General features: G+C 53.7%; 1 protein-coding gene across 1 annotated transcript in view; it reads left to right on the top strand.

Moving 5' to 3' along the window:
• The window catches only part of AHRR (aryl hydrocarbon receptor repressor), a 59,550-nt gene that overhangs the window by 3,970 nt on the left and 28,559 nt on the right, over positions 1-27,021 (top strand). The window contains exons 2-4 of the mRNA XM_036920344.2: positions 4,253-4,324; positions 8,862-9,043; positions 26,620-26,723. Coding sequence (XP_036776239.2) covers positions 4,263-4,324; positions 8,862-9,043; positions 26,620-26,723 — 348 coding nt within the window. The 5' untranslated portion in view covers positions 4,253-4,262. The remainder of the gene's footprint in view (positions 1-4,252; positions 4,325-8,861; positions 9,044-26,619; positions 26,724-27,021) is intronic.

Genomic DNA, 27,021 nt, shown 5'->3' with positions numbered 1-27,021 from the left:
TAAGACCCGAATGCCAAATATAAGGTCATGAAGATATGGCTCTATGTTTGATTCAAGGGTTTTATAGTTTCAGCTCTTACACTTAGGTCTAGCTTTGGTTAATTTTTTCATCCAGTGTGAGGGAGGGTGAACTTCATTCTCTGGCACATGGGTGTCCAGTTGTCCTAGTGCCATTTGTCAATGAGACTGTTCTCTCCCCATTGACTGGCCTTGTTACCCTTGTCCCAAACCAATTGACCACATACGTGTATCCTTATGACACATTTTTTCTCTTTTTAATGCTTTAAAAAAACTTTTTGTTGTGGAAATTTCAAACCTTTTAACAGAAGTGGGGAGAATTTTATCATAAGGCCAGTTCATGCACCCACCAGCCCTGGCCAGACAGCCTTCCATACTGGCTGATCCACTTCCACTCCAGATCATGTAGAAGCAAACCCCTGACATATCCTTTCTCTCATATATGTTTTAATATGTATCTCTAAAACATGTGGACCTAAAAATATCTGTTTCTATGTTTTAAACTTAAATGTTTTGTCTGAATTGAGAGACTTCAATATGTAGCAGTACTAACATTGGAGTAAGTGCAGAGGTGGCATGAGGACCTTGTAGGGTGCCCAGGTGGGGGCACATGCCCAAAGGGAACTTGGAAGAGTTCCTTCCCTGGAATGGGAAGTTCACCGAGTTCCCAGCCTCTGGCAGTGCTAAGCAGCGACAGAAAGAGGAAGCCCTGGCTCCGAAGCCCAGACCTGATGGCTCCCCACTGGGCCGGCCACCAGAGGGGCCTCCCTGTGCTCACTGTGGGGGGGAATGCTTGACAGGCCCTGTCTCTCAGTGGAGAGCAAGCAAGGAAGGACGGACTGGCGCCTGGAGGCAGTGGTGGCACCCGCCCGGCTCTGGTTCCCTTCACACCACTGCACGAATGGGATGGGAGACACAGCGGGGCACGGTCTCCCTCCTGCCCTGGCCTTTCCACTTTGGCTGTCAGTCCTTTGGTGGCTACTTGGGTCACGAACCACACAATGCGTTGCTGTCTTTGTTGTTTAAACGGTCGGTTATCTTTGAAAGATATTCGAGTAGAGAGAACAAATTGCGTTCACCCACTCTGTCACCATTGGTACCGCTTCCTGCAGCCTGAAGACACCCCATTACATGCCTGTGGTGTGGGTCCACCGGCATGCCTGTGGTGTGGGTCATTTGCACCACGTGTCTGTGAGGCAGTGCACCTCCATCCCTGGGGTGTGGAATTCTTGGTGTCTGGCTCTTTCTTCAGCACTTTAGAGGTGTGGCTCCACCACCTTCTTGCCCACGTGTTTCTGATGTGGCATCTGCTGTCCTGTTTTCCTTTGTTTCTGAGTTCCTGTTGCCATTTTCTCTGCAGCTGTTAAGACTGTTCTATCGCTGCTCTGAACAGTTTGATTAGGATGTGCCTTGGTGAAATTTTCTTCATAGTTCTTGTGCTTCTTGTAGGTTTACAGTTGTCACTACATTTGGACACATTTCTGCTATTATTTCTCAATTTTTTTCCCACTACTTCCCTTACTCCTCAAGTTAATTAAGTTCCCTTCTATTCCTGGTTTAATGAAAGTTTCTATTATTATGAGTGGATTTGGATTACAGCAAATCCTTTTTTGTATGTGTTGAGATAACCACAGGTATTTTTTCTTTAGTTTTAATACAGTGAATTATAATAATCAAATTTTGGATGTTGATGCAGCCTTGAATTCCTTGGATAAACCCATGTGTTGTGATGTATTGCTCTCTGTATGTATTGATGGATTCTATTTGCTAACATCTGGTTGAGGATTTTTGTGTCTGTGTTCTTGAAGGATATTACTTTGTACTTTTATCATTTTGAAATATCTTTGGTTTTGGTATAAGAGTAATGCTGAACTTAAAAATAAATTGGCAATTTTCAATTTTCTGCCAGAGATTGCAGAGAATTGGTATTATTTATTCCTTAAATTTGTACAACTTACTAGTGAAACCATCTGGACCAGAATTTTTTTGTTTTTTATTTGTTCTTGTTGTTGGGCTACATACAGGACTGAATAAGTTATCTATTTTTTCTTGAGTGAGTTTTGGTATTTTGTGTCTTTCAAGGAATTGGTCCATTTCATCTACATTGTTGAATTTATGGGGATAGTATTTGTCTTAGTCTGTTTGGGCTGCCTTAACAAAACACCACAGACTGGGCAGTGGGGGTGGGGGGCTTAAACAACAGAAATTTATTTTTCATAGTTGTGGAGGCTGGAAGCCTGAGATCAAGATGCCAGCAGATCTGGTTTCTAGTGAGTCTCTTGGCAGGCAAATCGCTACATTCACGTGGCAGAGAGAGAGCTCTGCTGTCTCTTCCTCTCTGATAATGGCAGTAGTTCTGCAGATCAGGCTCTACCTTTATGGCCTCATGTACCCTTGATCACCTCCTCAGAGGCCCCATCTCCACGTACAGTCAAATGGGGAACCAGGGTTTCGACATAGTGATCTGGGGGGACACCACTAACTTCATAGCAGTATTCTCTTATTTTCCTTCTAATGTTTATGGGATCTGTAGTGATGTCTTTCTTTCATTCCTGATATTGACAATTTGTGTCTTCTCTATTTCTTGATTAGTCTGCCTAGAGGTTTATCAATTGTGTTGATCTTTAACAAAACCAACTTTTGGTTTCATTGATTTTTATCTATTTTTCTGATTTAAGTTTCACTGATATTTCCTCTTTATTATTTCCATCTTTTTACTTGATTTTGATTCATTTTCTCTTCCTTTAGTTTCTCAAAGTGAAACTTACTTATTTGAGGCCTTTAATTTTTTCCTAATATAAATGCTTAATGCCGTCAGTTTCCATCCAAGTACTGCTCAGCTGTATCCCACAATGTTAGGTATGTTGTATTTTCATTTTCATTCAGTTCAAAATACTTTTAAATTTCTTTGAGACTTTCTCTTTGACCCAGTTTTATTTAGAAGTGAATTGCTTTCCAAATATTTGGGTATTTTCTGTATATCTAGCTAGTTTAATTCCATTATTGTCTGAGAACATACTGTGTATGATTTCTATTCTTTTGTGTTGAGGGTTGTTTTAAGTCCCAGAATGTGGCCTCTCTTGCTGAGTCATGTGCAAACAAATGCAGACCCTGCTCTTGTTGGATGGAGTGTTCTGTCAATTCCAGTTGGAGTCATTCTGTTTTTGTTTGGGTCCTGATTTTCTGTTTACTTTTTCTTTTGATTACTGAGAAAGGAATGTCAAAGTCTCCAGTGAATGATCTTTTCAGTCTTACTAGTTTTTGCTCCATGTATTTTGGAGCTCTATTGTTAGGTGCATACATATTTAGGGTTGCTCTGTCTTCTTGGAAAATCAACCCATGTCATTAAATAGTGACCTTTGCCCCCGGAAATGTCCCTCTTCTGATGTCCACTTTGACACTCATACAGCCTCTCCAGCTTCTTTTGACTGGTGTTTGCATTGTGTGCTTCCCACCCATTTGCTTTACCCACTTATGTCCTTACACTCAAAGTGTGTTCCTTGCATGTAAAGCAGGCAGGGGCCCCATTCCTGACGCCCTCACAGCGCTTCCTGTCTGGGGTGGAAATTGCGTGTTTTTGTCGGCCTCCTCTTCCAGGCTGCGCTTGCTTGAGGCTGGGTGAGAGCTCTCCATGGCCCATCTGCTGGCCTAGAGCCCAGCACTGTGGGTTCACTGCATGCTGTCTGTGGGGTGTCTGTCTGCACTGCACAGGGGGGGTCAAGACTGATGCCCCTGAGGCGACAGCTGGGCATCTAGCCTGGCATTGAGTGGGGGATTTACATAGGAAAGAGGAAGCTTTTGGCCCAGACTCCAGGGCCACGGAGGGGAGGGTGGGAAGAGGAAGAGGGATGGCCACAAGCCCGCAGCCATGAGCACTGATGTAGCACACAGGCCCTTGGTACTGCTGGTGGTGTGTCCTGCTCGTGGACCCTGGGGAACGGCTTCTGTTTCCTGGTGACACATGCAGGATGTCTGCCTGCCATAAGCATTCTGAGCCCAGGGCTATTTCTCTGGAGCAGAAGATGACAGGGTGCAGTTAGGCGTCCACAACGCTGCCTGTCGAGGGGCAAAACATGGCGGGGGTGCGTGTACCCTTCACACCTTCCTGCCCAGCAAGATACACAAGTGGTCCACACTGCAGGCTCAAGCTGGCAGTGCCCAGAGCTCCTTGCTGGACGTGCCCGTGAGCCTTGGGGTTGTGTGTGCCCCATTTGACACCCCCTTTCTTTCTTAGGCCAGAGACAATGATCCCACCGGGTGAGTGCATGTATGCTGGGAGGAAGAGGAGGAAGCCTGTCCAGAAGCAGTAAGTGTCCCATCTTCCATTGTGATGGATTCCTACTGATGGAGGGAGGTACATGTGTGTTCATTGAAGAAAGTGAGTTTCAGGAAAAGTGGTGGAGGGGGAGGATTCGGTGGAGATGTTCTGGTGGGGGGATTTGCAGGAGCTGCAGCGCCGAGCCAGAACCCACTACCTTCCTTCCACCAGCCCGCCTGGCCACCGTGCTAGCCTTGGCAGGCGGGGGCGTCCGTCCGAATGCCACCTCAGTGGCCAGAAGCCAAGTCTGGGCTGAGCCACCACCACAGGCCACATGTTTGTCTTTGATGTTGAGTGTGGGGCCCACATGCCTGCCACCCCTCCTGCGGTGCCAGTGGGCACCCTCTGGCCAGGTGCACAGTGCCCCCCATCCCCAGTGCCTCACATCCCAGCTTCAGGCCTGGCCTTTGTGGGTTGGGGGTGAGCAGTGGACTGCACATGCACATCGTATGTCCTGGGAGAGGGGGACAGCAGAGGAGTGGGACCCACCTGGATACAGGTGCCACTGGGTCCTGGGCCAGAGCCCACCCCAGAGAGGCCACTGGGCTGGCACAGACATCGGCTGGAGCCTTTCCCCAGCAGAGCCCCCACAGCCTTCCCTCTTTTTCCCAGCCTTGGAATCAGGTCATGTGGGTTCTGAGGGCAGCACCGTGTCTGGTACTCACCTGGCATGGCACAGCCTCCTCCTGCTGCCTGCCTCCTCGTCCTCCATGGGCTGTGATTGGAGCTCACTGAACTGCACACGTACAACACGCTCAGTCTGGCTGTGTCTGACAGCACAAACACTGTGAAGCTGTCCCTGAAATCAAGGTCACAGACACTCCCATCTCCTTCCCTGTCAATCCTCTCTGTGTCATCCCTGGCAGCCTCATGAGTTCTGCCTTGCACACTGGCTTGTGTGTCCTGGAATCTTCTATTGATAGCTTGTGGCCTTCTTTCACTTGGCATGAGGTTTTGAGATCCATCCACACGTGTGCCTGTTCCTGGCTAGGGGCACTTCACCCTGTGCCCTCACCCGCAGGTGGCTGTTGGGCCACCCCCACTTTGGGGCTGTGAACATTTACGTACAAGTCCTTGTATGGACGTGCCTTCATTTCCCTTGGGTACAGCCCAGGAATGGGGTCGCTGAGTCATGCGGTACATGTGCATCTAACTTTTTAAGAAGCCACCAACCTCTTCCAAAGTAGTGCATCATTTATGTCCTGGTAGCAGGACATCGGAGCTGTTTATTCCATGGTGCTGTGTCCTCCTGGCCTAATGTGTGTTTCCCTAATGACTGAAGATGCTGAGTACCTTTTCATGTGCTTATTTACCATCTCATATCTTCTCTGGTGAAGTGCCAGTTTAAATAATTTGCCCATCTCATTTGGGGCTGTTAGTCCTCTTGTTAAATCGCCTACTTCTTTATATTTTCTGGACACAAAATCTTGTTGTGAATATGTTTTTCCAATCTGTGGCTTCCCTTTTCTTTGTCCTAATGGGGTCTTTCAAAAGACACTTTCATCTTTTTGATGAAGATCAGTTTATCAATTTTTTACTTTATGTTTTTTTGGTGTGTGTTCTAAAAGCCTTGGGCTACCCCAAGGTCTCAAGGATTTTCACACTATTTTCCTGTAAAGTTTTGCAGTAAGCTGTAGATTTAGATCCATGTCCATTTTGAGTTACTTTCTGGGTGTTGTGTGAGGTAAGGGCTAATGTTCACTTATCTTCCTGGGTGTCCAGGCCATGTGACTCACTGGAGGCCCTTCCCTCCCTATCGAATCGTCTTTGCATCTTGGTCAGCTGGACCGACCAGAACCATGGGGGTCTGTTCCTAGACTCTCTGTCCCATTGGTCTGCATCTCTGTCTTTTCTCGAATACCAAACTGTCTTGAATCTTGTTGCTTTAGGGAAGGGTTGAAATGAACAGGTAAGTCCTCCAACTTTGTTCTTCTGTAATTGGCTGTTTTAGGTCCCTTGCATCTCCTTGTAAATTTTAGAATCACTTGTCAATTTCTGTAAAAAGTCCTGTTGGAATTTCTGTTGAGATTACATCAAGGCATCAATCAGCTTAGGGGAGGCCTGCCACCTTGACAACACTGGGTCTTCAGTCTCTGAACAGGGGTAGCTTTCCATTCTCCAGGTCTTTTAGATTTTGTCCCAGCAGTATTTTGCAGTTTCAGTCCAGATACCATTAGATTTATTCCAAGTATTTTACACCTTTGTAAATGCTGAACAGTACTCTCCCTGCAGTAAAGGTGCGGGTCCCTGTCCCTGATGAGCAAAACTCCTGCACGTGCCCCTGGGCTCCAAGCCTGAGCCCAGCCAGGATTGCTTCCCTCCACATGGCCCCTCCCCACCCTGGGCAGGTGGTGGGCGGTTCCTGCTCCCCTTCAATGTGGGGAGCAGGGAGGGAGGTGTTGGAAGTGCATCTTGGGACAACCAGTGTCCTCAGGAGGGCTGAATGAATGAGCTGTGCTTCCTAAGCAATTCCGACACTCATTTCTTCAGCTGGTGAGTCCCTCCCCCGGCTCCCTGGGAGTGGTTGGATGAAGAGTCAACTCAACAGTAAAAAGCCAAACGGCCCAATTTAAACACTGGGCACAGGACTTAGACAGACATCTCTCCCAAGGGTATATACAGATGTCAACAAGCTTGTAAAAGATGCTCGACATTATTGGTCATTGAGGAAATACAAATCAAACCACAATGAGACATCGCTTCACACCTCTGAGAATGGCCACTCCGTGAGAAAGAGGAAGAGAAGCATAGGTATTGGTGTGAGGCTCGGACCTGCCTGCACTCTGCTGGGAGTGCAGTCTCCCAGAGTCAGGCATAGGCCTGCATCTTGGCCCAGCTGTCCCACGAGGCACATACCCAGGAGAACTACAAACATATGTTCAAGCAAAAACCAGGGCGTGAATGTTGACCTCACTGCTCCTTGCGATACCCATAAAGTGGAAGCAACCCAGAAGGCCACTGCTGGTGGTGGGGGCACATGCAGTAAAGCCATGCAGTGGAGTATTATTTAGCCTTGAAAAAGAATGGCGTCTGACCCAAGCAGCGCCAGACACAAATCTGGAAAGCATGATGTCGGGCGAAGGACGCCTGGCATGGGGTGCCTCACACTGCATGGTCTCACTGACAGGAGAGGAGGCAAATCCATGGGACAAAAGCGAGGGCTCAGGGGCGGGGAACCAGGCCTTACTGGCAGCAGGGTTTTATCTGGGGGATGGGATGTCTTGGGACATGGCAGAGGAGATAGCTGCGCAACGTATGAATGTGCTAGATGCCATGGAACACTGCACCATAATTAGCTTATGTTATGAATTATTTCTCAGTTAAAAAGAAAACTGAGGTGGTGCTGGGGTGGAGCTGCAGCTCCCTTGAGGCTTCTGTGTCCTGTGTCCCCCACAGCACGAAGGAGGGCGGGGCCCTGAGGCTTTGACAAAAGGGTTCTTTAAGGCAGCTTATGGGAACTGACTGGCAGGCACAATCGAAAATGGGGACTTCTGGAGGAAAGAGGCCCAGACCCCTCAGAGCAGCAGGACTCTGCAGCCCACCAGGCACCATGACCCAGGGTGGTCCCGAGTTCCAGGGCCCCATGTCAGCGCCTATCGGAGGCCCCTGCCCAGCCCCTTGCATCTCTCCTGACTCTGGCTGTCGGTTCAGGCTCAGTGCTTCCCATGATGGCATCTAGGAAGGCCGTAAGCGGACCTTCCTGTGAGGAGGACAGCAGGTCAGATGGGAGGTGACGGGCTGGGAGGGCAGATGGGGAGGTGAGAGGGGGTGAGAGTTCAGGTAGGGAAGTGATGGGCTGGAAGGGTAGATGGGGAGGTGACTGGGGCTGGGAGGGCAGATGGGGAGGTGACTGGGGGTGAGAGGGCAGATGGGAGGTGACTGAGGCTGGGAGGGCAGATGGGGAGGTGACTGGGGCTGGGAGGGCAGATGGGGCGGTGACTGGGGGTGAGAATTCAGATGGGGAGGTGACTGGGGGGCAGGTTGGGCCCCAGGGTCAGCTGTCCCCAGGGAGTGTTGGTCAGGGCCACCCTGAGCAGGGCCACCCTGAGGGAGAGCAGGTCTGAGGTGGGGGACACAGGGCCCAGCCTTGCCCTCCAGGCCTTGGAGATGGGTGCCCTTGGTCTTCCACCATCTTGGCCTCAGCCCCTTCCAGCCCCGCTGTGTGGACAGGGAAGTGAAGCCCAGAGAGCCTCTCCAGCTGATGCAGGGCTGGGAGTCATGGGTCCTGAGAAGGTCGTGTGTCCAGACACCAAGGAGGGCCTGAGGGCTGGGCAAACAGGTGGTCAGGGGCCCTTCACCACGGGGGGAAGTGAGCACAGGAGTCCGGCACCTGCTGGACTCAGCAGGCAGGGCGTCCCCATCTGCCTGGTCATCCGTCCCTGGCGAATGGCTGACTGCCTGCACAGCACCCTGAGGCAGCTCCCTTTGAAGCCGACTGCTCCTCCCAGCGTCGCTGGCAGGGACAGTCTCCACAGTGGGGCTGGGACCCTGGTGGGCCCTGAATCTGACTCCTCCATCCCCACAGGAGGCCCCCTGCTGGGGCCGAGAGGACAAACCCTTCCAAGCGGCACCGGGACCGTCTCAATGCCGAGCTGGACCATCTGGCCAGCCTGCTGCCGTTCCCACCTGATGTCATCTCCAAGCTGGACAAGCTTTCAGTCTTGCGTCTCAGCGTCAGCTACTTCAGGGTGAAGAGCTTCTTCCAAGGTAGGACTCGCATCTTTGCCCACCCAGGTCTCACTTGGTTTCACAAGGTGGGCCCATTTGTGCCTCTTGTCCTGGGTAACCGTTTAGAGGGGATTTGGTGAATGCTGATGAATCACAGCTGCTCAGCGGATGGGGCAGGGGCTGGCCCTCCCTCTGCTTGGCTTCACTGGCTCCAGGGCCTGGGGCTTCCTTTCAGGGCCCAGCAGTCCAGGGAACCAGGTGGACCCACCTCATGGGGCAGCAGACAGGCTGAGCTCCAGAGTCCCTGTCCCGCTGTTGGCCAGTGGAACTGCTGGGTGGCCAACCTATTGCTCTGCCTGTCCTGGGGGCACTGTGAGACCTGCCAGGTGCCAGCCCCCTGCACGTGTGTGCTGATGTGTCAAACCCTCCAAATAGCCCTGCTTCCACACCCAGAGCCCCAGGACAGACCTTAGTCTCCATGTGGCTTGGGTTAAGTCTAAACTTCTTCCAAAATCATGAACTTACTATCTGTCTTTGGGGGCAGGTAAGATAATGTCTGAAGTAGTCGGGTATGGGCAATAGGGAATGGTGGGGACTGTGGCAAACTGCAGAACTCATGGTCTGTGGAAGAGGCAGCCAACTTCACATATCCTCGACAAACCTGAACAGAACACCTGGCTGCTGTGAGGATGGATGGTAGCGAGGCTCTGGGACTGTGTGCCCAGATCTGTCCCTGCTCTCACACCCGTGGGAACAGTTTGCCTGGTGTGGCTATAGCTAGGCCTGGGAATCCTATCCAGGTGGGTCAAGTGTGGCTCGGCCACTGCATGTTGCTGGTTGTCCCTAGCCCCCAAGCAGGGGGTGGGGGGCAGCATTTTTGAGGACTTGGCCAGAGCTGCAGGGTGCTCTGCCTGCTGTGTACTCCAGCAGGGCCCCGGCACCCCTCTGAAGGGCCCCATGGAGCAGGAACCCCAAACCCTCTGGTCACCACTGGCTGTTGAGACCCCACTGTGTGTGTGACAGTTCTGCATGGGAATCTCAGTTTCCTCCCTACCTGTTTGATACCCCAGAATCCTGGAGGTCCACACCTGCTCTAGGATGCAAACCCCCTGTTGGTAGTGAGGGCTGGTCCTGCATCGTGCTCTGCCCCATAGTGGAAAGGCTGGCTGCCCCCAAGGGGAGGTGGAGCACACAGGTGGCATGGGGTGGCTGAGCTGGGTCAGTCCTGGGGCCTGGGGCTCGGGGATGCAGGGTCAGCTGGGGGCTCCTCTGGGCCATCCCTGCTCCCCACACCTCCCCTTGCCACCTGCTGGTGTCTGCCCCCCACAGGCCTGTGGCATCTGAGTTTATGGAGCTTGGTGCTTCCCAGCAAACTACATGCTCTTCCTTTGGGTTAAACAGTGGCTCTGATGCCACCCTTTGGAGGGTGGCAGAAAATGGTGGGAGCTGTGGTGGGAGATTCAGTGGAAGTCACCAAGAGGGTCGTGTGGGCCGTGGGCTTCCTGGAGGAGGCGAGGGGGCCAGGTCAGTCTGCAGGCTGCACTGTGCCATCTGTGGCTCAGATCCCATGCGTTCCTGCATGTTGGGTGGGGCCTCCTTGGTGTTCCTCCCACACGTAGTGCTCTGGGGCCCTTCCTAGGGACAGAGGGCCTCCCCAGCTGCATTGGGTTTCATGAGGTCCTTGGGTGCCAGGGCTTGCCACCCTCCCCAGGCCTGCACTGGGACTCTCACCAGCCCCCTCTGCCCTGGATGCAGCCAGTGAGGTCTCCAGAGGAGCAGTTGCCCATGGGTGCACATCTGTATCCGAACCTCTGTAGGAACCTCTGTCTGCTTGCTGGCCCATTCAGAGCTGTGTCTGAATTCTGTCTGACTCTCCTTCACAGTGTCCACAGTGCCTGGCTCGTGCCCTGTCTCTGCCCAGACCTGCATTTCCTTAGATTTCAGGCTGTTGGTTGCCTGGAGACCTCAGATCTCTGACAGCCTCAGATTTTTACAGTTTGCAAACTGCAACCCTATGTTGTCAGGTGGTGCAGGCCCTGACTGACTTCCCCTACAGCATTTTGAGTTATACTTTTTAAGTTTAAAATCAGCAGACACCCGGCAGAGGGGTCTCTGAGTGGCTGGAGGGCATGTAACCAGTCCAGGTCAGCTGTGGGCTCAGCACTGGCCGCTGGGTCCTCAGGGGCTTCAAGGAGCCCAGAGACTTCACCAGTTTTCTGACTTGGGTGGGGGTGCTGCACAGGCCTCTCCCAGCCCCTCCTGGTGTCCCTTCTGGGAGGAGGGTCTGTCTTGGGTGTGAGCTCACCGCCACTGCTGTTGGTGTAAAGGTCCAGGCTCCTTGTCCTGGCCACCCAGGCCATGATGGGGCCAGGCAGGTAGTTCAAATCAGTCAAATTGTGGTTGAAATTATCATTTGGTTGCTTTTGTGTAAGTATCATGACTGTGCATTACATGCACAATTGAAGATGGCCAGGCATCCACGTGCGGCTCCATGCTAACATGCCGAGTAGATGGTGGAGCCAGAGTCACCAGGCAGCCCCAAGTTGGGGCACACAGATCCTGCTTTGGAGAACTTTGAAGAGGCAGAAGGAATTCTGTCTCATCAGAGAAAAGCTACATGACCTTCAAAACAGACAGAACAGAAGTCATGGGGCCCTGACTGTTGGCCTGAGGGCTTTCAGTACGGTGTACGGGGAGGATGGGGTTATGGTGAGAGTTAGGGTCTGGCTCTGATGTGAGGGCGAGGGCGAGATTGAGGTTCAGGGTTATGGTGAGACATGGGTGACATCAATGGTGATGGTGAGGGGTCAGGTCAAGGGGCCAGGGCTAGGGTTAGGGTGAGGTGTTCAGTAAGGTATACGGGGAGGATGGGGTTACAGTGAGAGTTAGGATCCAAGTTTAATGTGAGGGTGAGGGCAAGATTGAGGGCTAGCCCAGGGAGTTCCAGAACAGAGCAACTGCCATTAGACTGCTCAAGCAGGGGCTGCTGGTTCTCAGACCTCCTTCAGACACCCTCACACCCTGGCTCTGATGCCAAAACTCCCCATGCGTAGGACTCTGTCCGCACAAACATGCCTGGAACCCCTCCTATGCCCAGAGCCCATCCCCATGCCCAAGACCCCATCCCCATGCCCCATCCCTATGCCCAAAACCCCATCCCCATGCCTGAGACCCCATCCCCATGCCTGAGACCCCCATCCCCGTGCCCGAGACCCCATCCCCATGCCCCATCCCCGTGCCTGAGACCCCATCCCCGTGCTCAAGATCCTATCCCTGTGCCCAACACCCCATCCCTGTGCCTGAGACCTCATCCCTGTGCCAAACCCCATCCCCATGCCCGAGACCCCATCCCCATGCCCGAGACCTCATCCTCATGCCCAAGACCCCATCCCTGTGCCCAAGAGACCCCATCCCCGTGTCCAAGACCCCATCCCCATGCCTAAGACTCCATCCTCATGCCTGAGACCCCATCCCCGTGCCCGAGACCCCATCCCCATGCCCAAGACCCCATCCCCATGCCCAAGACACCACTGTGCCCAAGACCCCATCCCCGTGCCGAGACCCCATCCTCATGTCCGAGATCCCATCCCCATGCCCGAGACCCCATCTCATGCCTGAGACCCCATCCATGTGCCTGAGACCCCATCCTCATGCCTGAGACCCCATCCCTGTGCCCGAGACCCCATCCCCATGCCCCATCCCCATGCCCGAGACCCCATCCCCGTGCCTGAGACCCCATGCCATGCCCAGGGCTGTTGGTGGTCACTCAGCTCTGGTGGTGTTGAGGTCAGCTTACTGTGTCACTTGGAGCATTATCAGGTTGTCAGGACCAGTGTTCTCTTCTAGGATGTCATTAGGAATTGACAAGTCATACAAATGTGAGGAAAGTGTAGCGTAAGATGCCAGGACAGGTTGAGGGAGTGGTGCCCTGACCAGCCTTGGGAGGCACCTCTTGCACAGCTGTAGGACTGGGCTAATGCACCCCCTGCACAGTGACTCATCTGGAAGCTCAGGCCAGGTCTGGGGCCTCCCCAAGTGGGAGGTCAGCTCACCCTCCTGCACTGGCACACCCCGTGGCCTGGACCTCCTGGCCAGGGGACTGGGGGATGGGCCACTCCCAGACGGCTGTCCACATGTCCACCTGAGTCCTACTTCTTAACCAGAAGCAAGTGACTTTCCCCTTTTATTGCCAATCCCACACCCTCCCCCGAATGCAGGCGAATGCCCCTTGGGTCTGCCTGAGCCTTGATGGCCAACTCCACGCTTGTGCTATGGGCCGGTCTGTCTCCGCAAAGCACATCTGTGTCACGGGAGGTGGTGATGGGCACGTGTGGAGGATGACATAATGAGCTTGACTCCTCCATCACACTTTTTCTACCAAGGATTCTGAAGCTCGTAAATCCCCCCAAGTGTATATTTTAGAGAAAATTGTAAAAACTTTCCCTGAATTCATTTTCACTGCATAGTTAGAAAAAGTTAAGCTATAAAAACTGTATCTTAGTCTGTGCTTCCTGACTCAGAAATGGGCGAGCTAATTTCATCAAAGCTTCCATAAAAAGTCACCTTTAAGAAGGACATGAACTGGAAAGTTTCAACCTCAAAGGGTAATGATGACCTGAAATTTTACTTGTAATGTTTACATTAGTGTGACTTTCATGAATTCTTAAAAGGGAATGGGTTTATTTTATTTTATTTATTCGGTTTTTGCCTAGAGCAAGGGGTTGGAGCGTAAGCTGTACATCCCTCTGCTTATGGGCAACAGTGGGATTTTCCAGGCTTATAAACTGCACAGGGTTGAACTGCAGGTTGATAAAGGGGAGGGGAGGGGGCAGAGGAGATGCATAAAGGCCCCAAGGTCAGGGAGCAGAGCAGGGCACCTCCAGGATGTGTGGTCAGAGAAGCCCCCATGCCCCCACATAAGCCCCGAGGTCTGTTAGGACCACCTCCCCCTGCAGCATGAGCTCGCTGGGCCAGAGCGGTGGAGAGCCACGCAGGGACAAGGGGCCTTGCAGGTGGACGGCGTTCACTGAGAAGCACGCGATGGAGCATCAACCTGGGCAGATGCAGAGGAGCAGCAAGGTGCAGTCAGCGAACAGAGTGGGCGAGGCAGGAGGAAGCAGCTTCTGCTCTGTGAAAATGTGAGCACTATTCACCCGTGATGAGGCTGCCCTGAGGGCTGTGTCTGGGCCCTGACCCTTGGCACCCTGTCTACCCCACATGGCCGTCCCAGAGCCCTGCCTGGTGGGTCCTGGTTCCCTGCTCGCCTGGGCCAGTCAGGTCTCCCCAGCCCACATGGCTGGGCAGGTCCAGGGGCCACACACAAGTGCGTCCCAGGACCTCCATGTGGTTGGCACATCAGGAACACATGCTCCTCAAGACCCTGGAAGGTCCTGTAGCCAGGGTGGACATGTGGACAGCTTTATGCTAAATGGCACCAATTTTCAGCTCTCTCCTAAGAGCAGTATTTCTCTGCATGAGCCTGCAGTGGACTGAATGTGGATGCACTTGGAGATGAGCCTCTAGCGAGGTGACTGAGGCTAAGTGTGAGGCCATACAGTGGGGCCTGATCCCATAGGGTTAGTATCCCTGTCAGAAGAGACAGCAGAGAAACTCTGCCTGCCCTCCCCTCCCTGCAGGCTGAGGAGAAGCCACGTGAGGACAGGGCAGAGGGGAGCATCTACGAGCCAGGACAGGAGCCTCGCAGGCGGCACCTGACCTCAGACATCCAGCCCCAGGAGTAAACCTGTGTTTGAGCTGCCCATGTGTGGTTTTGTCATTGGCATGGCAGGGGCCCAGAAATCACCCTTCTCTGCTGGTGTGGACGCATTTCCAAAGGGAATGGTGGGTCCCTGAGTTTCTCTTCCAGCTCTTCGCCTTCCCGCAACCCTTCCTCTCCACCACTGACCCGGCAGGGAAGACAACTTCCCCTGGGGGGCATTTCCAGCCAAGACACACAAGTTTTGAGCCATTCGGGATAGAGAGCCCCCCTGCTTCTCACCTCAGGGTCCCAAGAAGCCCACTAGTGGGGGAGGGGCACTCTTGATTATTTTATGCACTGGTTTTATTTTTCCTACCATCTCTTAATTACTTCTAAAGACAGGTCTGGCAGAAGCGGGAGCAGGCTTTGCTCGTTAACACATGCACCTGCTCTCTCTGCCTGGTACCTGTGCCACACAGAACAGCAGAGCCAGGAATCAGGGCCAGCATGACCAGCCACCCACAGATCTTTGTGGACCCCGGTAGCCCCAGGGCTTCTCTGGTCCCTTCCAGGTGATTCCCTGCCCTCTGCTCAGGTGGGTTGCCTGGCAGGCTGAGCCTGCTGCCAGTGTGGTCAGTCTAGTGAAATGGTTAAAACTCCTCTATCCTTCAGGTGTGAGCTCCTCCCCACCCTCACCTGAGGTCAGGCTGGCTGCAGTCCCACCCTTCCCATTTGGAGCAGCAGCAGGGAAAAAGGGTGCAGCTGGGAGAAGCCGGCATCACTTTAGGTGGAGCACACGGCCCTGCAGGGACCCAGGGAGTCTTTGGCCAATGCAGGCCATGCACCCTCTCCCTCCAGGCCCCTCTGCCTCCTCCTCAGCCCCAGGTGTCGAGACCTCCAGCCCCTCCTGCTGAGGACTCTTCCATGCTCCTTCCTGGGAGGATGAATCTTCTTAGGCCAGCATTTAGGCACTGTGGTCCCACTTGCTGCCCAGAAATGTGCACCTTGGACCCGCCAGGTTGGTCCCATCCAGGAACTCCAGATGCAGCCTTTGCCTTTTGGACTTCTCAAGTGTCAAGAGGCACTGGCCCCAGGAGGCACATGGCAGGCCCAAGCAGGGGTCCTTCTGAAGCCCCTGTCACTGGATATGCGGTGAGGAGAGAAAGGCCTTTCCTAGTGCAGGTAGGGATGTGGGACTGAGTACAGCCCCTCCAAGGAAACCTTGCTCCTAGCCTTGAGCATCTCACCTCTGACCCCTCCCTAGTCACCTGGGGTCTCATCGTGGGACTTGGGTATAGTTGGTACCTGTTGTTGTGGCACCTCAGCCAGAATTCAGACTGAAAGAGTCACATATTAACAACCTGTTATAACAGAAGAAAACAGGCCGCCATGATCCCCACCCTCCTCTATGCAGTCTAGTGGGGAAGCTGTGCTGCCACACTCAGCCTTTGCCATCTCCAGCAGCACAGCAGACCAGTGACCGGCAGTCCTCCTGCTGATAACAGCCAAAAGTACAAGATAAGATATCTGTGACCTTCAACAATATTGTTGCAAAAAGAGCTTTATTAAAGAAAATTTCAAAGGATGTGCTTCATGCAGAGGGAAGGGAATTCCAGGTGGGAGGTTTGAGGTGCAAGAAGGAGTGAAGAAGGAGATGACAACGTGGGTAAGTCAGAGCAGACACTGATTGTGTAAAACAGTGATGCTGATATTTTGTGAGAACAACAACAAAAAAGTGAAATAAATTCCTAACCATAATAGCATATAAATTCAGAGAGAGAGATCTAAGTTAAAGAGCTCAATGTTTCTCATATTAATTGCCTTTGGAGGTTGGTTAGCTAATTCATAATAGAATGTCAGGATAACCAGTAAAAAGAGAGAAATGGAGTTTATCTATTAAACTAGTGGAGAGAAAAAAGTAGAATGAGAAAATGCAATCAATCAAAAGAAAAAAGACGAGAAAAAAGAAATGTGAAAGGGTGGAGAAGAAAGTAGAAATTACAAATCTGTCATGAATTATAGTAAACATAAATGGACCAAACATGACAAATAAAAGACAAGGATGATGAGAGTGATCACTATGTCTGTTTACAGAGGCACAGAAAGAGTGGAAGTAAAAAGATTTAAAAATGCCGACTGAAAGAAAGCTGTTGAAGCTCTATTAATGTCAAGAAATTGATATGGGGTAAAAACATTATTGGACATTATGACAGTGTCACTACCTAATGATTAAAAATTCATTTCATCAATCACACAATGTGTGTACTTCCAATAACATAACCTCAAAAATACAAAACAAATACTGACAGAACTATAAGTAAAAATACATATTCATCATTAGAGAGAAAGATTTTAAGTAACTGTATTTAATAGGTAAATTAAAAAATCAGTAAAGATTCTAGAAGATTTGAACAATGCAAAAAAGGGGTTTGAGGGCTGAGCGAATGGACATACATAAAACAATGTCCTCTGAAACTAAAGAATTCACATCTTTTCAGGCCTAAATGGAACTTGTAAGTACATTGAAAATATATTGGTCAATAAAGCAAGTTTCAGTAAATTTCAAAAGACAAAGTGATGAAAAATGCATGGTGAGACCTCAATGCAATTAAGCTGGAAATCAATAAAATGAAGGCTAGAAACCCTCAGATTTGGAAATAAACACACTTGCAAATAACTCATAGATTAAAGAAGAAAACATGGTGATTTTGAAAATATTTACAAACCCAAATGCCCACATGCAATATAATACTTTGAAATAAATAACCTTAAGTGTTTATATATAACAAGAAGGGCTGGAAATCAGTGAGCTAAGCATTCCATTTTTTTATAAAGAAAAGCAAAATAAAAAGTCAAAGAAAGGAAATTATAAAGTAGACTGTTGAAATAGAAAAGACACATACAAAAGATTTCCTTTAAAATTTACAAAGATCTGGTGAGATAAGCAAGGAAAAAGGAATAAATAGTTCTGGGAATGTAAAAGGAACACAATTATAGGTGCAGATATTTAAAAGATGATTTGAGGCTGTGAAGAACAGATTTATGCCAATAAATTTGAAAGCATAAATGAACAAATTCCTAGAAATACAGCTTACTAAAATGACTCAAGAAAAAATGGAAAACCTGAGTAGTCATATGAATGTTAAAGAGGTTAAATCAGTAGTTAAAATCTTCCCACAGGGAAAATTTAAGCCCAGATAGTTTTAAAGCAATTTCCACCAAATAGTAAAGGAAAAATAATTCCACTCTGTACTGAATCCTGTGGTGTCGATTGGAATTGGGACTATTGCTGTAAACTCATGGTTTTCAATACATAAAGATGGGTGCAGATGTAAATATGCATGTATAAGTGTATGTGTGTGTTTTCTGTGTCTGCTATGGCTCTGGGAGCAGTGATACCACAGTGGCAGTGAGCACAACATACATTTAGATCTTGGTTTCTAGATACCACTCACTGTTAAAGGAACAAGGGGTTTTTAGCCTCCTTCAAGAGCTGGAGCAGATTAAGTACAAGATAAGCTTAGAACATCTCACTCCAGCTAGCAAGGCGGTGCTCAGAGAGTGTCCCAAGACAGAGCTATCCTGAAGGGCTCCCACTGGCCAGGTCAGGGACAATTCCAACACTACGATGAATAAGGATAGTAATAGATTATAACCCAGTGAATAAAATAGGACTCTGTAAGTCCACACTGATACAAGTAAATGAATGAATAAATAACAAGAGAAAGCTCCTCCTCACAACAGTATGCTAACTAATACAGACAGGAGAGAATATGCTAGACTGCTGACTTGATGGAGGAGGTGAGACATAAAATCACCAGATGTAATAGTACAACTGTAAGTATATATAATAAAACAACCAGTACAGTGATGACTCAGCAAGAAACTTCAGCAGACGTTGAAGCGGTGGAGGTTGGTGATCGCTGTAGTCCTAAACCATCTCCCAACAAAATGTGAATCAGTCACAAAGTGGAGAGACCCTGTGTGTGCCCTAGATGGTCAATGTGACCCACCAGCGGGACAAGTTGACATGCACCATGCGACAGAATGCACGAGAAGAGCACACCGTCCCTTCTGTGACATTCCTATCGAAGGTGGATAACCTTGGTCTAATCATGAGGAAGCTCCCCACAGCCCAGCTGAGGCCAAGGCCATGAGAGTCGGGGAAAGGCAAGGAGCCCTCAGGACAGGGCCATCAGGGACTGCAGTGCAGCTGGGACCCAGGACCAGAACTGGTAAAAGGATGCTAGTGGAAGTCAGTGAAATTTGAGTGGAGTCTCTGGGCAAAGGGTATTTGGGGAGCTCTGTACCATTCTGATAGCTTTCCTGGCAGCTGGACATTGTCTCAAAATAAAACAGAAACAAGCAAACAGAAGGAGGAACAAAAGAAACTGCAGAATGGAGAAACTGCTGAGGGGTGAATCCTGGCTGGCTCCTGGAGGAACAGGTGGGAAGAACAGGTCCTTGGGAGCAGGCGGCCACGTGGCCTGGAGTCCCAGGGAGCATGTGGGTGGGGGTGTTTGTGAGGTAAGTCCCATTCAGACCTTTCAGAGGCACTTGGCATTTGGGGATGTGCAGTCCTTTTGTAAGTGAAATATAAGCTGGCGCCTCCCATCAGCAGTCGAGGGTCTGAGCAGCGAGATGGGGAGCAGGCGAGTGGCTGCCATGGGGTGCATGGGGCTCGAGGCGGGGTCTTACTGTGCCTCGTGGGGCTGCTCCCCAGATAACCTGCTCACCTGCAGCTTGCCCACGGCCAGGCCCTGGCTGGCCCCTCAGCTCCCACAGGGCTCAGGGCCTTCTCCGTATGTCCCCAGGGCAGGCTGGCGGTACAGAGGCTGGGGAGTTGGGCTGCAAGAGCTGGCTCTTGGTGGGGCGGGTGGTGGGTCCTGCCCGCAGGGTGGGTGCTTGTCACCACACTGTACACCTGCTGTTATTAGCTGAATAAATATTTGGCTTTTTTAAAGCACCAGAACAGTTTGTTTTTGTTCTTTTTTTTCTAAACGTCCCTGGAACCCTTGGTTTGTTGTTGGCGTATCTTTCTTCTAATGTGTTGAAACTTAACCCAAATAGTTGGCTTTTCCAGATGTTTCACACCATGAGGAGAACATGGGTCCACAGTGTGTATAAACAATATTCCTTTCTTTTTCTTCCCAGGAGCTATTTTTTGTTGCATCTTGCGTGGTAGCGTGCAGAGTAAAGGAAGGGGTGCATTTCTCTGCAGGACTTGGAGTCCCCCGGACTCCCGGGACAGGTGCCCTCAGCAGTGGTTAGAGAAACGTGGATGTGGCCTCCCCATCATTGCCGGCTCTAAGGAAATGTGTTTTCCATAGTTTTTTTGAGCCATGTCAGAGTGTGGAATCTCTAAAGCTCATATGGTGTGTTTTGGAAAATGTGGAAATTCTTCCTATGGAAGATCAACAACTTGAGGCGATATATATCTTGGATGTGCCCTTATCCTCAAAGCACCGCGTCTGCATGGAGTGAGCAATTTGGAGCTGCTTCTTCCTGGAGGGAGCATGGGGCTTTGAAGGGCAGTTGTGATCCCCCATCCCCACAAACTTGCATGTTGAGGGCATACACCTACGCCAGCACCCAGCTGCCAGGATCCCCCGACTGGCTTGCTGGCTCCCTCCCCCCCATGTGAACATCACATGCATCTTCTCACCCTCCGTTAAAACACTCTTGCAGCGCTGTGCCGAAAGCCACCTGCACAGAGGCATGTTTCTCCCGCCCTTCCCCAGATTGTCCGTGCTTCGCCCACACGACGTTCCCACCCCTCACATCTTGCAGGCTACCCCCACTCTGCCCACCCTCCAGCCTGCGGGCCCCCTGGTGGGATAGGAGGGTCAAGGGATGACATGCAGCATGTGTGTGATTCAGCAGTCATGTACGGCTCTGGCGGGGCACTGCCTGGGCAGGGCTGGTGTGGCCAGGACACAATGCCCCCTGGGTGGCAGGGGGAGGACCAGCCGAGGAGAGGTCCCCACTGGGTATTTACTGGCCTCAGCCCCGCACTCCCCCTCTGGGGTCTCCAGTCCACAGCCTGGGTGAAATGGGGCTTTCAGGAGAGGGGCCCCCGTGAGCCCCCCTTCAGAGACTGCACTGTGTACCGCCATGGAAGAGCACTGGAGCAGCCCTTCATGCGGGCCGGGCGTGACTAACCCCTGGAACCATGGAGGGACCCCAGTTGAGGCCACTTCTTTTCAAAAGCCCCGGGAAATGCTCATCTGTCTGCCTCCTCCCAGCGGTGAGAGACCCACCCTCACTCCCCAGATGGGGCCAGGATGTCCTCATCCTGGGGACCCCGGGCTGATATGCCTCTGTGGGTGCCCCTCCCAGGGCTCCTGCAGACCCACCAGGGCAGCGCTCTGCTCCCACTCCCCTGTTTTCTAGGAGGGCCAAGGGCTCTCCTGGACCCTCACCTTCCAGGCCCCTTCCCAGACACCCGCCCTGACTGGTGGCCTTGTCCCACAAGTGCCGGACTCCCCAGCTTTGTGTGTGAGCACACACGCGTGTGAGCACAAGGCCCGCTGTGCTCAGGCTGCCTGGGGCCTTCCCAGAGACACTTCCTGCTCTTCAGGCTCAGCCTTTGTTTGGCTGCATTTGCACGTTTCCTGACACTACCTGCATGGACTCCCTCCTTCCTGCAGCTGCGAGGCCTGTGCTCGGCCACAGTCTCCTGCAGGGAGGACCCTTGGGTAGTTGCCAAAGCATCTCCTGCCCCTGCCCCGTGCAGAAACTGGGTTTCTGCTGACGACAGCATCGCAAACCTGCTGGCTGCCTGGAGAGCAAAACGAACAGGCCCTCATCCTGGGTGCAGAGATGACCCTCCGAGAGGCAGCAGGCAGGGTCTCCTCTGCAGGTGCGACCCGTATCCCTCGAGAAGCGCTATATAACACTTCCCTCCAGTACGTGTCTGAAGTTTATCGTTTAGGGAAACCTGAGTTCATCTTCCAGTTCTTGAAAACTGAATGGGAGGATGGTTTGAATGTTTGAAACTGTGAGGTCATAGATAGTCCATTAGTTTAAGGTCAAAACTGCAGAGGGGTTTGTAGACACAGTTGGAACAGGATGGGGGCGTGTGTCTCCCCTGATGCCCCCAGCTCCCCACCCCCTTGGCCTCCCAGTCCACCCTGCTTCCCCAGGCCTCCCTACACCCCTGGCCTTACCTGCCCCCTGGCCCTCCCCAGCTCTCCTCATCCTCCCCAGACCCCCAGCTCCCTTGGAACCCCCTGGCCCCTTGGCCCTGTCCCCTGGCTTTCCCTGGCCACCCACCCCCGGTGTCCCTGAACCCAACCCTAGCCCCCTGGTCCTGCACCCCTGGATACCCCAGCCTCCCTGGCTCCCTGGAACAACCCCCAGCCCCCTGGCCCTGCCACCTGGACCACCTTGTCCCCCCCGGCCCCTCTGCACACCCTGTCATGGTTGGCCCACAGGACCCATCAGTCTCAGGGTGGGGGCAGGGGGTGCGTGGGGAGCCAGGCACCCCCGTCTCTCCAGCCCAACCCAGGCCAGTTTCCTAGCTGCACAAAGCTGATGGCTACCTGCAGCACATGCAGCCCCAAGGATAGGAGCAAGCTCCCTGGCCTCTCATGAGGGCTCAAATCCCACTGTGGGGGCTCTGCCCTCACTACCTCATCACCACATCCCATCGCCTTGGGGGGAGGATCTCCAAGTGTGAATTTAGGGGGCACATTCAGCCCAGAGAACTACCTGGTGGTGAGTGTTGGTAGCAATGAGACTCAGCAGTAAGCTGCCCACTGGGCACCTGCTGCCCTGCCTGCATGAAGCACATCAGGTGCGCAGCCCTGTCGGACCTGTCCTGCCTAGGGGCTGAGGCTCCGGGGCTCCTGCTCTGAGCTGTGCGTTCTCCTCTGCTAAGCCTGACTGAGGGGCTCTGGGCTGAAAGTTAGCTTCCTGGCGAGAAGTGGGCCGAATCAGGAGGGCACGCCCTCTCCTGGGGGTCCCTGCGATGCTCCAAGCTCAGTCCTTTCCCTCCACCCCTGACTGCTGGCATAGCGTGGGGAAAGCAGAGCAGAGCTGTGGTCACACCCACCTCCAGAGGGATGCACAGGCGGGTGGAGACGTTGGCTCTGAATGGCCTGTGGCAGGTCGCCTGTCCTGGCTCCCCTGACCTGTCCACTGAGAAGTAGCCTTCACCTGGACCGGGAGCAAAGTGGCTGCCACCCTCCGGGCACCACAGCGCCATCCAGAGGCAGAGACAGGAACCCTTGGCTCCTTCACTCCCCCCACCTCCCACAGGAGATCCCCATTTCCTCCACACAGGCTGGTTAATTCTCAGCCAGTTGGTGGACAGCTTGGATCTGTGTGGCTGAAGGGGTTCAGGTGACTCAGAGTGGAGGAGGGAGCCGAAAGGACAGAGGGGCCCGGCTCCTGCGGGGCTCAGGCTGAGCTGTGAGTCTGTCCCTCCTCCTGCCCTGGGGCCCCAGCTTGGTCAGCCTCAGGTTCATCCTCCAGGCAAGGACAGCTGTGAACGGAGGCCTTGGAGGTAGTCGCCCACCTCTCACCGGCCCAGGGTCCAGGTGGCCCGAGGTGGGGTGGCTGCCTGCACGGTAGGGCCAATGGACTGTGGGCCCTGGTGGGAGCCCATTACCCATGGCTTGACCCCCTCTCTGAGGACAGGGCAGGGCCAGCAGGTGGGACAGAAGCTCCCAGGGGCACAAGGCGCTTGGATGCAGATGGGCCTCCTGTTCCAGGGCTGGTCTGGCAGGGAGCTACCCTCTCCGCAGGCCTTGGTGCCCTTCCCCGCCTGGGACCTCCCTCCTCTCTGCCTCCTCACCAAGCCTGGCCTGGGGGACATACTGACTTTCTCGTACACTTTCATCAGCTTCCCAAACGGACAGGCCCTCACTGCTCCCTGCTAGTCTTTCTCCCTGACCCAGTACCACTGGCACAGGGGGAGGGGACTGGGAGCCATGCCTTGTCCCTTGTCACAGAGGAGGCCGGGCATGCAGACGTGGTACCCTCCAGAGAGTGCCCAGCAGTGGGGCTGTGCTCCAGAGGCCTCCATCCAGAGCAAGCAGCCCTGCCCACAGCCCAGCCTACCCTTCCATCCCCACTCAGGGGCCCAGGCCCCTCGCAGTCAGAGGCTCAGATGAGACCAGAGTCACAGGGAGAAGAGAGAAGGGCAACTCAGGGGGGATGAAATGACAGACCCAGGGTGATGGGCAGAGCTGGGGACGTAGCTGCTCGGAGGAGTGGGATGGTCAGGGGGAGAGGGCTGCATCTAGGGTGTGGCTGCGTCTCTGATGGGGCTGCGTCTCCGGCAGGGCTGCTCCCCAGGGCCCTGTTGCTGTGTCATTACCTTTGCCCACTGGTAAGGGAATCACAGGGACCCCAAGCCTGTGGGCTCTGGCTGGGGCCTTCCAAACACTTTGGAGTTTGCTGCCCTGTTTCAGCATCCCTAGTGCCCCTGAACTTGGGGACCTGGGAAGTGAGGGGGTAGGCACCATCAGATCAGATGGATTTTCTGGGAAGCGGCCCCTCAGTCCTGCAGGACAGTCTCTGAATCGCATTCAGTCTCTTTCTGTCTTGCCACAGGCCTGGGGGTGGGGCGTACTGGCGGCCCTGCTCGCACGCGAGGACCTGGCCAGGGTCCAGGTGGCTGCCACTGCGGTGCTGACAGCCCCATCGCGTGACAGGAGCCCAGGGAGGCCCCGCTGGGCGTGCCCGCCGGGATGTGGCTGCGGAGGAGGGGAAGTGGGGTGGGGGGCGGGGGCGGGAATGCTGGGGAAGCTGGGGAGGGGGAGAATTCTATTAGGTGGGGGTGCCCCTACTTTCCTCCAGGGGGTGTGGGTGGGTTAGCACAGAGGCCCCTGTGCATCTGGCCACATCAGAGTGTGGGGTGGGATCTGGGTGGGCTCTGGGTGGGAGTCAGAGCCCTGCTTTTTCTGGCCCTAGATGCCCCCCAGCCTCACAGCTGTGGGTGTCAGCATCCCCCCCATGGGGTCTGCAGGGCCGAGCAGGAGGTGACGGGCCTCCCCTTCCCCTCAATTAGAGGGTGTATTGGGGAGGCCTGGGAGCAGGACGCTGGGTGGGCTGGGGCAGCCCCTGCAATGGAACTCTTGCTGTAGGGTGGCCTTGCTGGGATGTGGGCCAGGACCCCGGAGCTCCAAGGTGGTGCCCTGTTCCTGCCCCATTACTGCCCCTGGCCTTCATCTAGCCCCAAGGCTCCTGGGCACTTCCCAGGCTCTGTCGGCGCCCGACCTGGGTGGCCCCCAGTCCTGGGGGGAAATGTGGCTTTCTGGGCGGTTGTAGGTCAGGAGCCCCTGGGTAGGCTGGTGAGCCGGCCTGGCCTGGGAAAGCACCCCCAGGCTGCGGGGACAGTGTGCCCGGCCCCTGCTGGACACTCTCAGCCAGTGTTCCTCCCACTTTGTCTTCTCGGCCACTGAGAACACAGGGTGGGGGTGTGACCCTGTGTCAGAGGCTTCCCTCAACCTTCCTGGGCTTCTGCGTCCAGGTTCCCTTGGGGTCCCGGCCCCTCTTGGCATGGCTTCTGCAAGCCGGGGGGTGAACTGCACAGAACCAAAGCCGGTGTCTCACTGGCTGGGGGGCAGGTGAGGGCATGAGCTCGGTTGCTGGTGAGGTTTTGTGGGGGTGGACCCCACGCCTCTGCTGTGACTGCTTGTTTCTTGGGGTACACCTGCTTTCTGGCTGAGGAAACGGTGTGTTCTTTTTATATTTAGTACAATGAATGGGGGTCCGGTGCTCGTGAGCTGTGGGAGAGGAAGGTGGTGGAGAGCCTTCCCAGGGAGTGGGGATCAAAGCCGGCCTGTGGGTGCTTGGGTCTCCAGCATCTCTGCATCGGGAACCGTGGGTGCAGATGAGGGGGACCAGCATGGCCTCTGCCTATGGAAGGGATTGTAGCCCAGCAGTCATCAGCTGGTGAAGGCAAGGGTCAGGGATCTCCATCAGCAGAGGGGCAGGGTGCCATCTGGCAGGAGGAGGGTTGGACCGAATGTCTCAGCCTGGGTTGTAGCAGGACCTGCTGTCGGGGGCCCGGCCTGCGGCCTGTGTTTCTAGCAGGCTCTGTGGGGAGCAGAGGTGCCCGTCCCACAGCAGCCAACCCTGGGCTGAGCATGGCTCAGTGGGGATGTGAAGGCCTTGGGTGGTTTTCCACAGTCGGGAAGTAACAGACCAGGCTCCCGGAGGGAAAGGCTGCTGGTTTTGAAAGAAAACGTGGGAGATTTAGGGCCTAAACCAGAACCAGAGCGAGTGTCCCTTCTGCGGGAGCCACAGGCCAGGGACTGCAGGTACCCCCGGTCACCCAAGCTTGCCTGTGAATCCTGGAAGTGAGGGGGCTGGGCGCCTCCCACGTGCCCTCCATCCAGCTCCAGGCTGGGCCCACTGTGAGCGGGAGTGTGGATGACGCCGGGGTCTGTCTGACCTGCATGTCTGTAGGTCCTGGCTCTCCGCTCCAAAGTGGAGATGGTCCAACTGGGAGGTAGGGACGGAGGTGCCAGTACACTGCTGTCTGCGGGTGCCCGAATGCCAGGAAAGGGTGGTGTGCTCAGCAGGGTGTGCCCGGCCCCTGGTGGGGGCTGGGGCTGAGAGGAGCTGAGGGCAGGCTCCAGCGGGAGGGGAAAGGCACATGGTGGTCAGAGCCACCGAGCTTGGGTCTGAGAGGAGCTTCGAAGTGGGTGGGGCTCGAGGGCTCCATGGAGGGCAGAGAGCAGTCTGGGGAGCAGGGGGCATCCAGCCTGACCTCCCCATCTCCTGAATGTCACTTGGTGCTCCGAGGGGGGCCCTGCCTCAGCTCCCCCTGTGGCCTGGGGTCTGGGCTGCCCACTCAGCATGGGGGTCACTTCAGTGGCGGAGATGGGCAGCGAGGAGGCAGGCAATGGGGATGCAGGCCTCAGCCTAGGCGCCCACCCACCTGCTTGTTCTTCCCTGACAGCCATGTGGGAGAAGAGCCCTCGGCCACCGGCAGCTGGAGCCCCCTCACCAGGAGACAGTCCCCACAGACGGTCCCCCGTGCTGGAAGGAAGGCTGCTGCTGGAGGTGAGCCTCTTCACCCTCTGATCTCACGGTCTTACCCGGGCACCTGTGCAGACCTGCAGGTCTACAGCAGGCTAGAATTCAGGGCTCTGAGCACTAAGGGGTATAGCTCTGGGACCTCGGCAGCACAAGGCTGGGACTCCACGTGCGGTTAAGGGCCTCAGGAACAGGAGGTTGGGGCTGGAGGCTCTGTGTGCGGTCAGTCCGGTTGGGACAGAGAGAACCAGCCAGTGACGTGTCAGCCCCTGCATTTCAAATCTGAAAATTGTTTTTCGTTTTTTTCCCTGGTTTTACTTGTCAA

This window comes from Manis pentadactyla, chromosome 2 (genome assembly GCF_030020395.1).
Source record: "Manis pentadactyla isolate mManPen7 chromosome 2, mManPen7.hap1, whole genome shotgun sequence".
Classification (NCBI taxonomy): Eukaryota; Metazoa; Chordata; class Mammalia; order Pholidota; family Manidae; genus Manis; species Manis pentadactyla.
The sequence above is the reverse complement of the archived record's forward strand: the minus strand, read 5'-3'. Positions and strand labels throughout refer to the sequence as shown.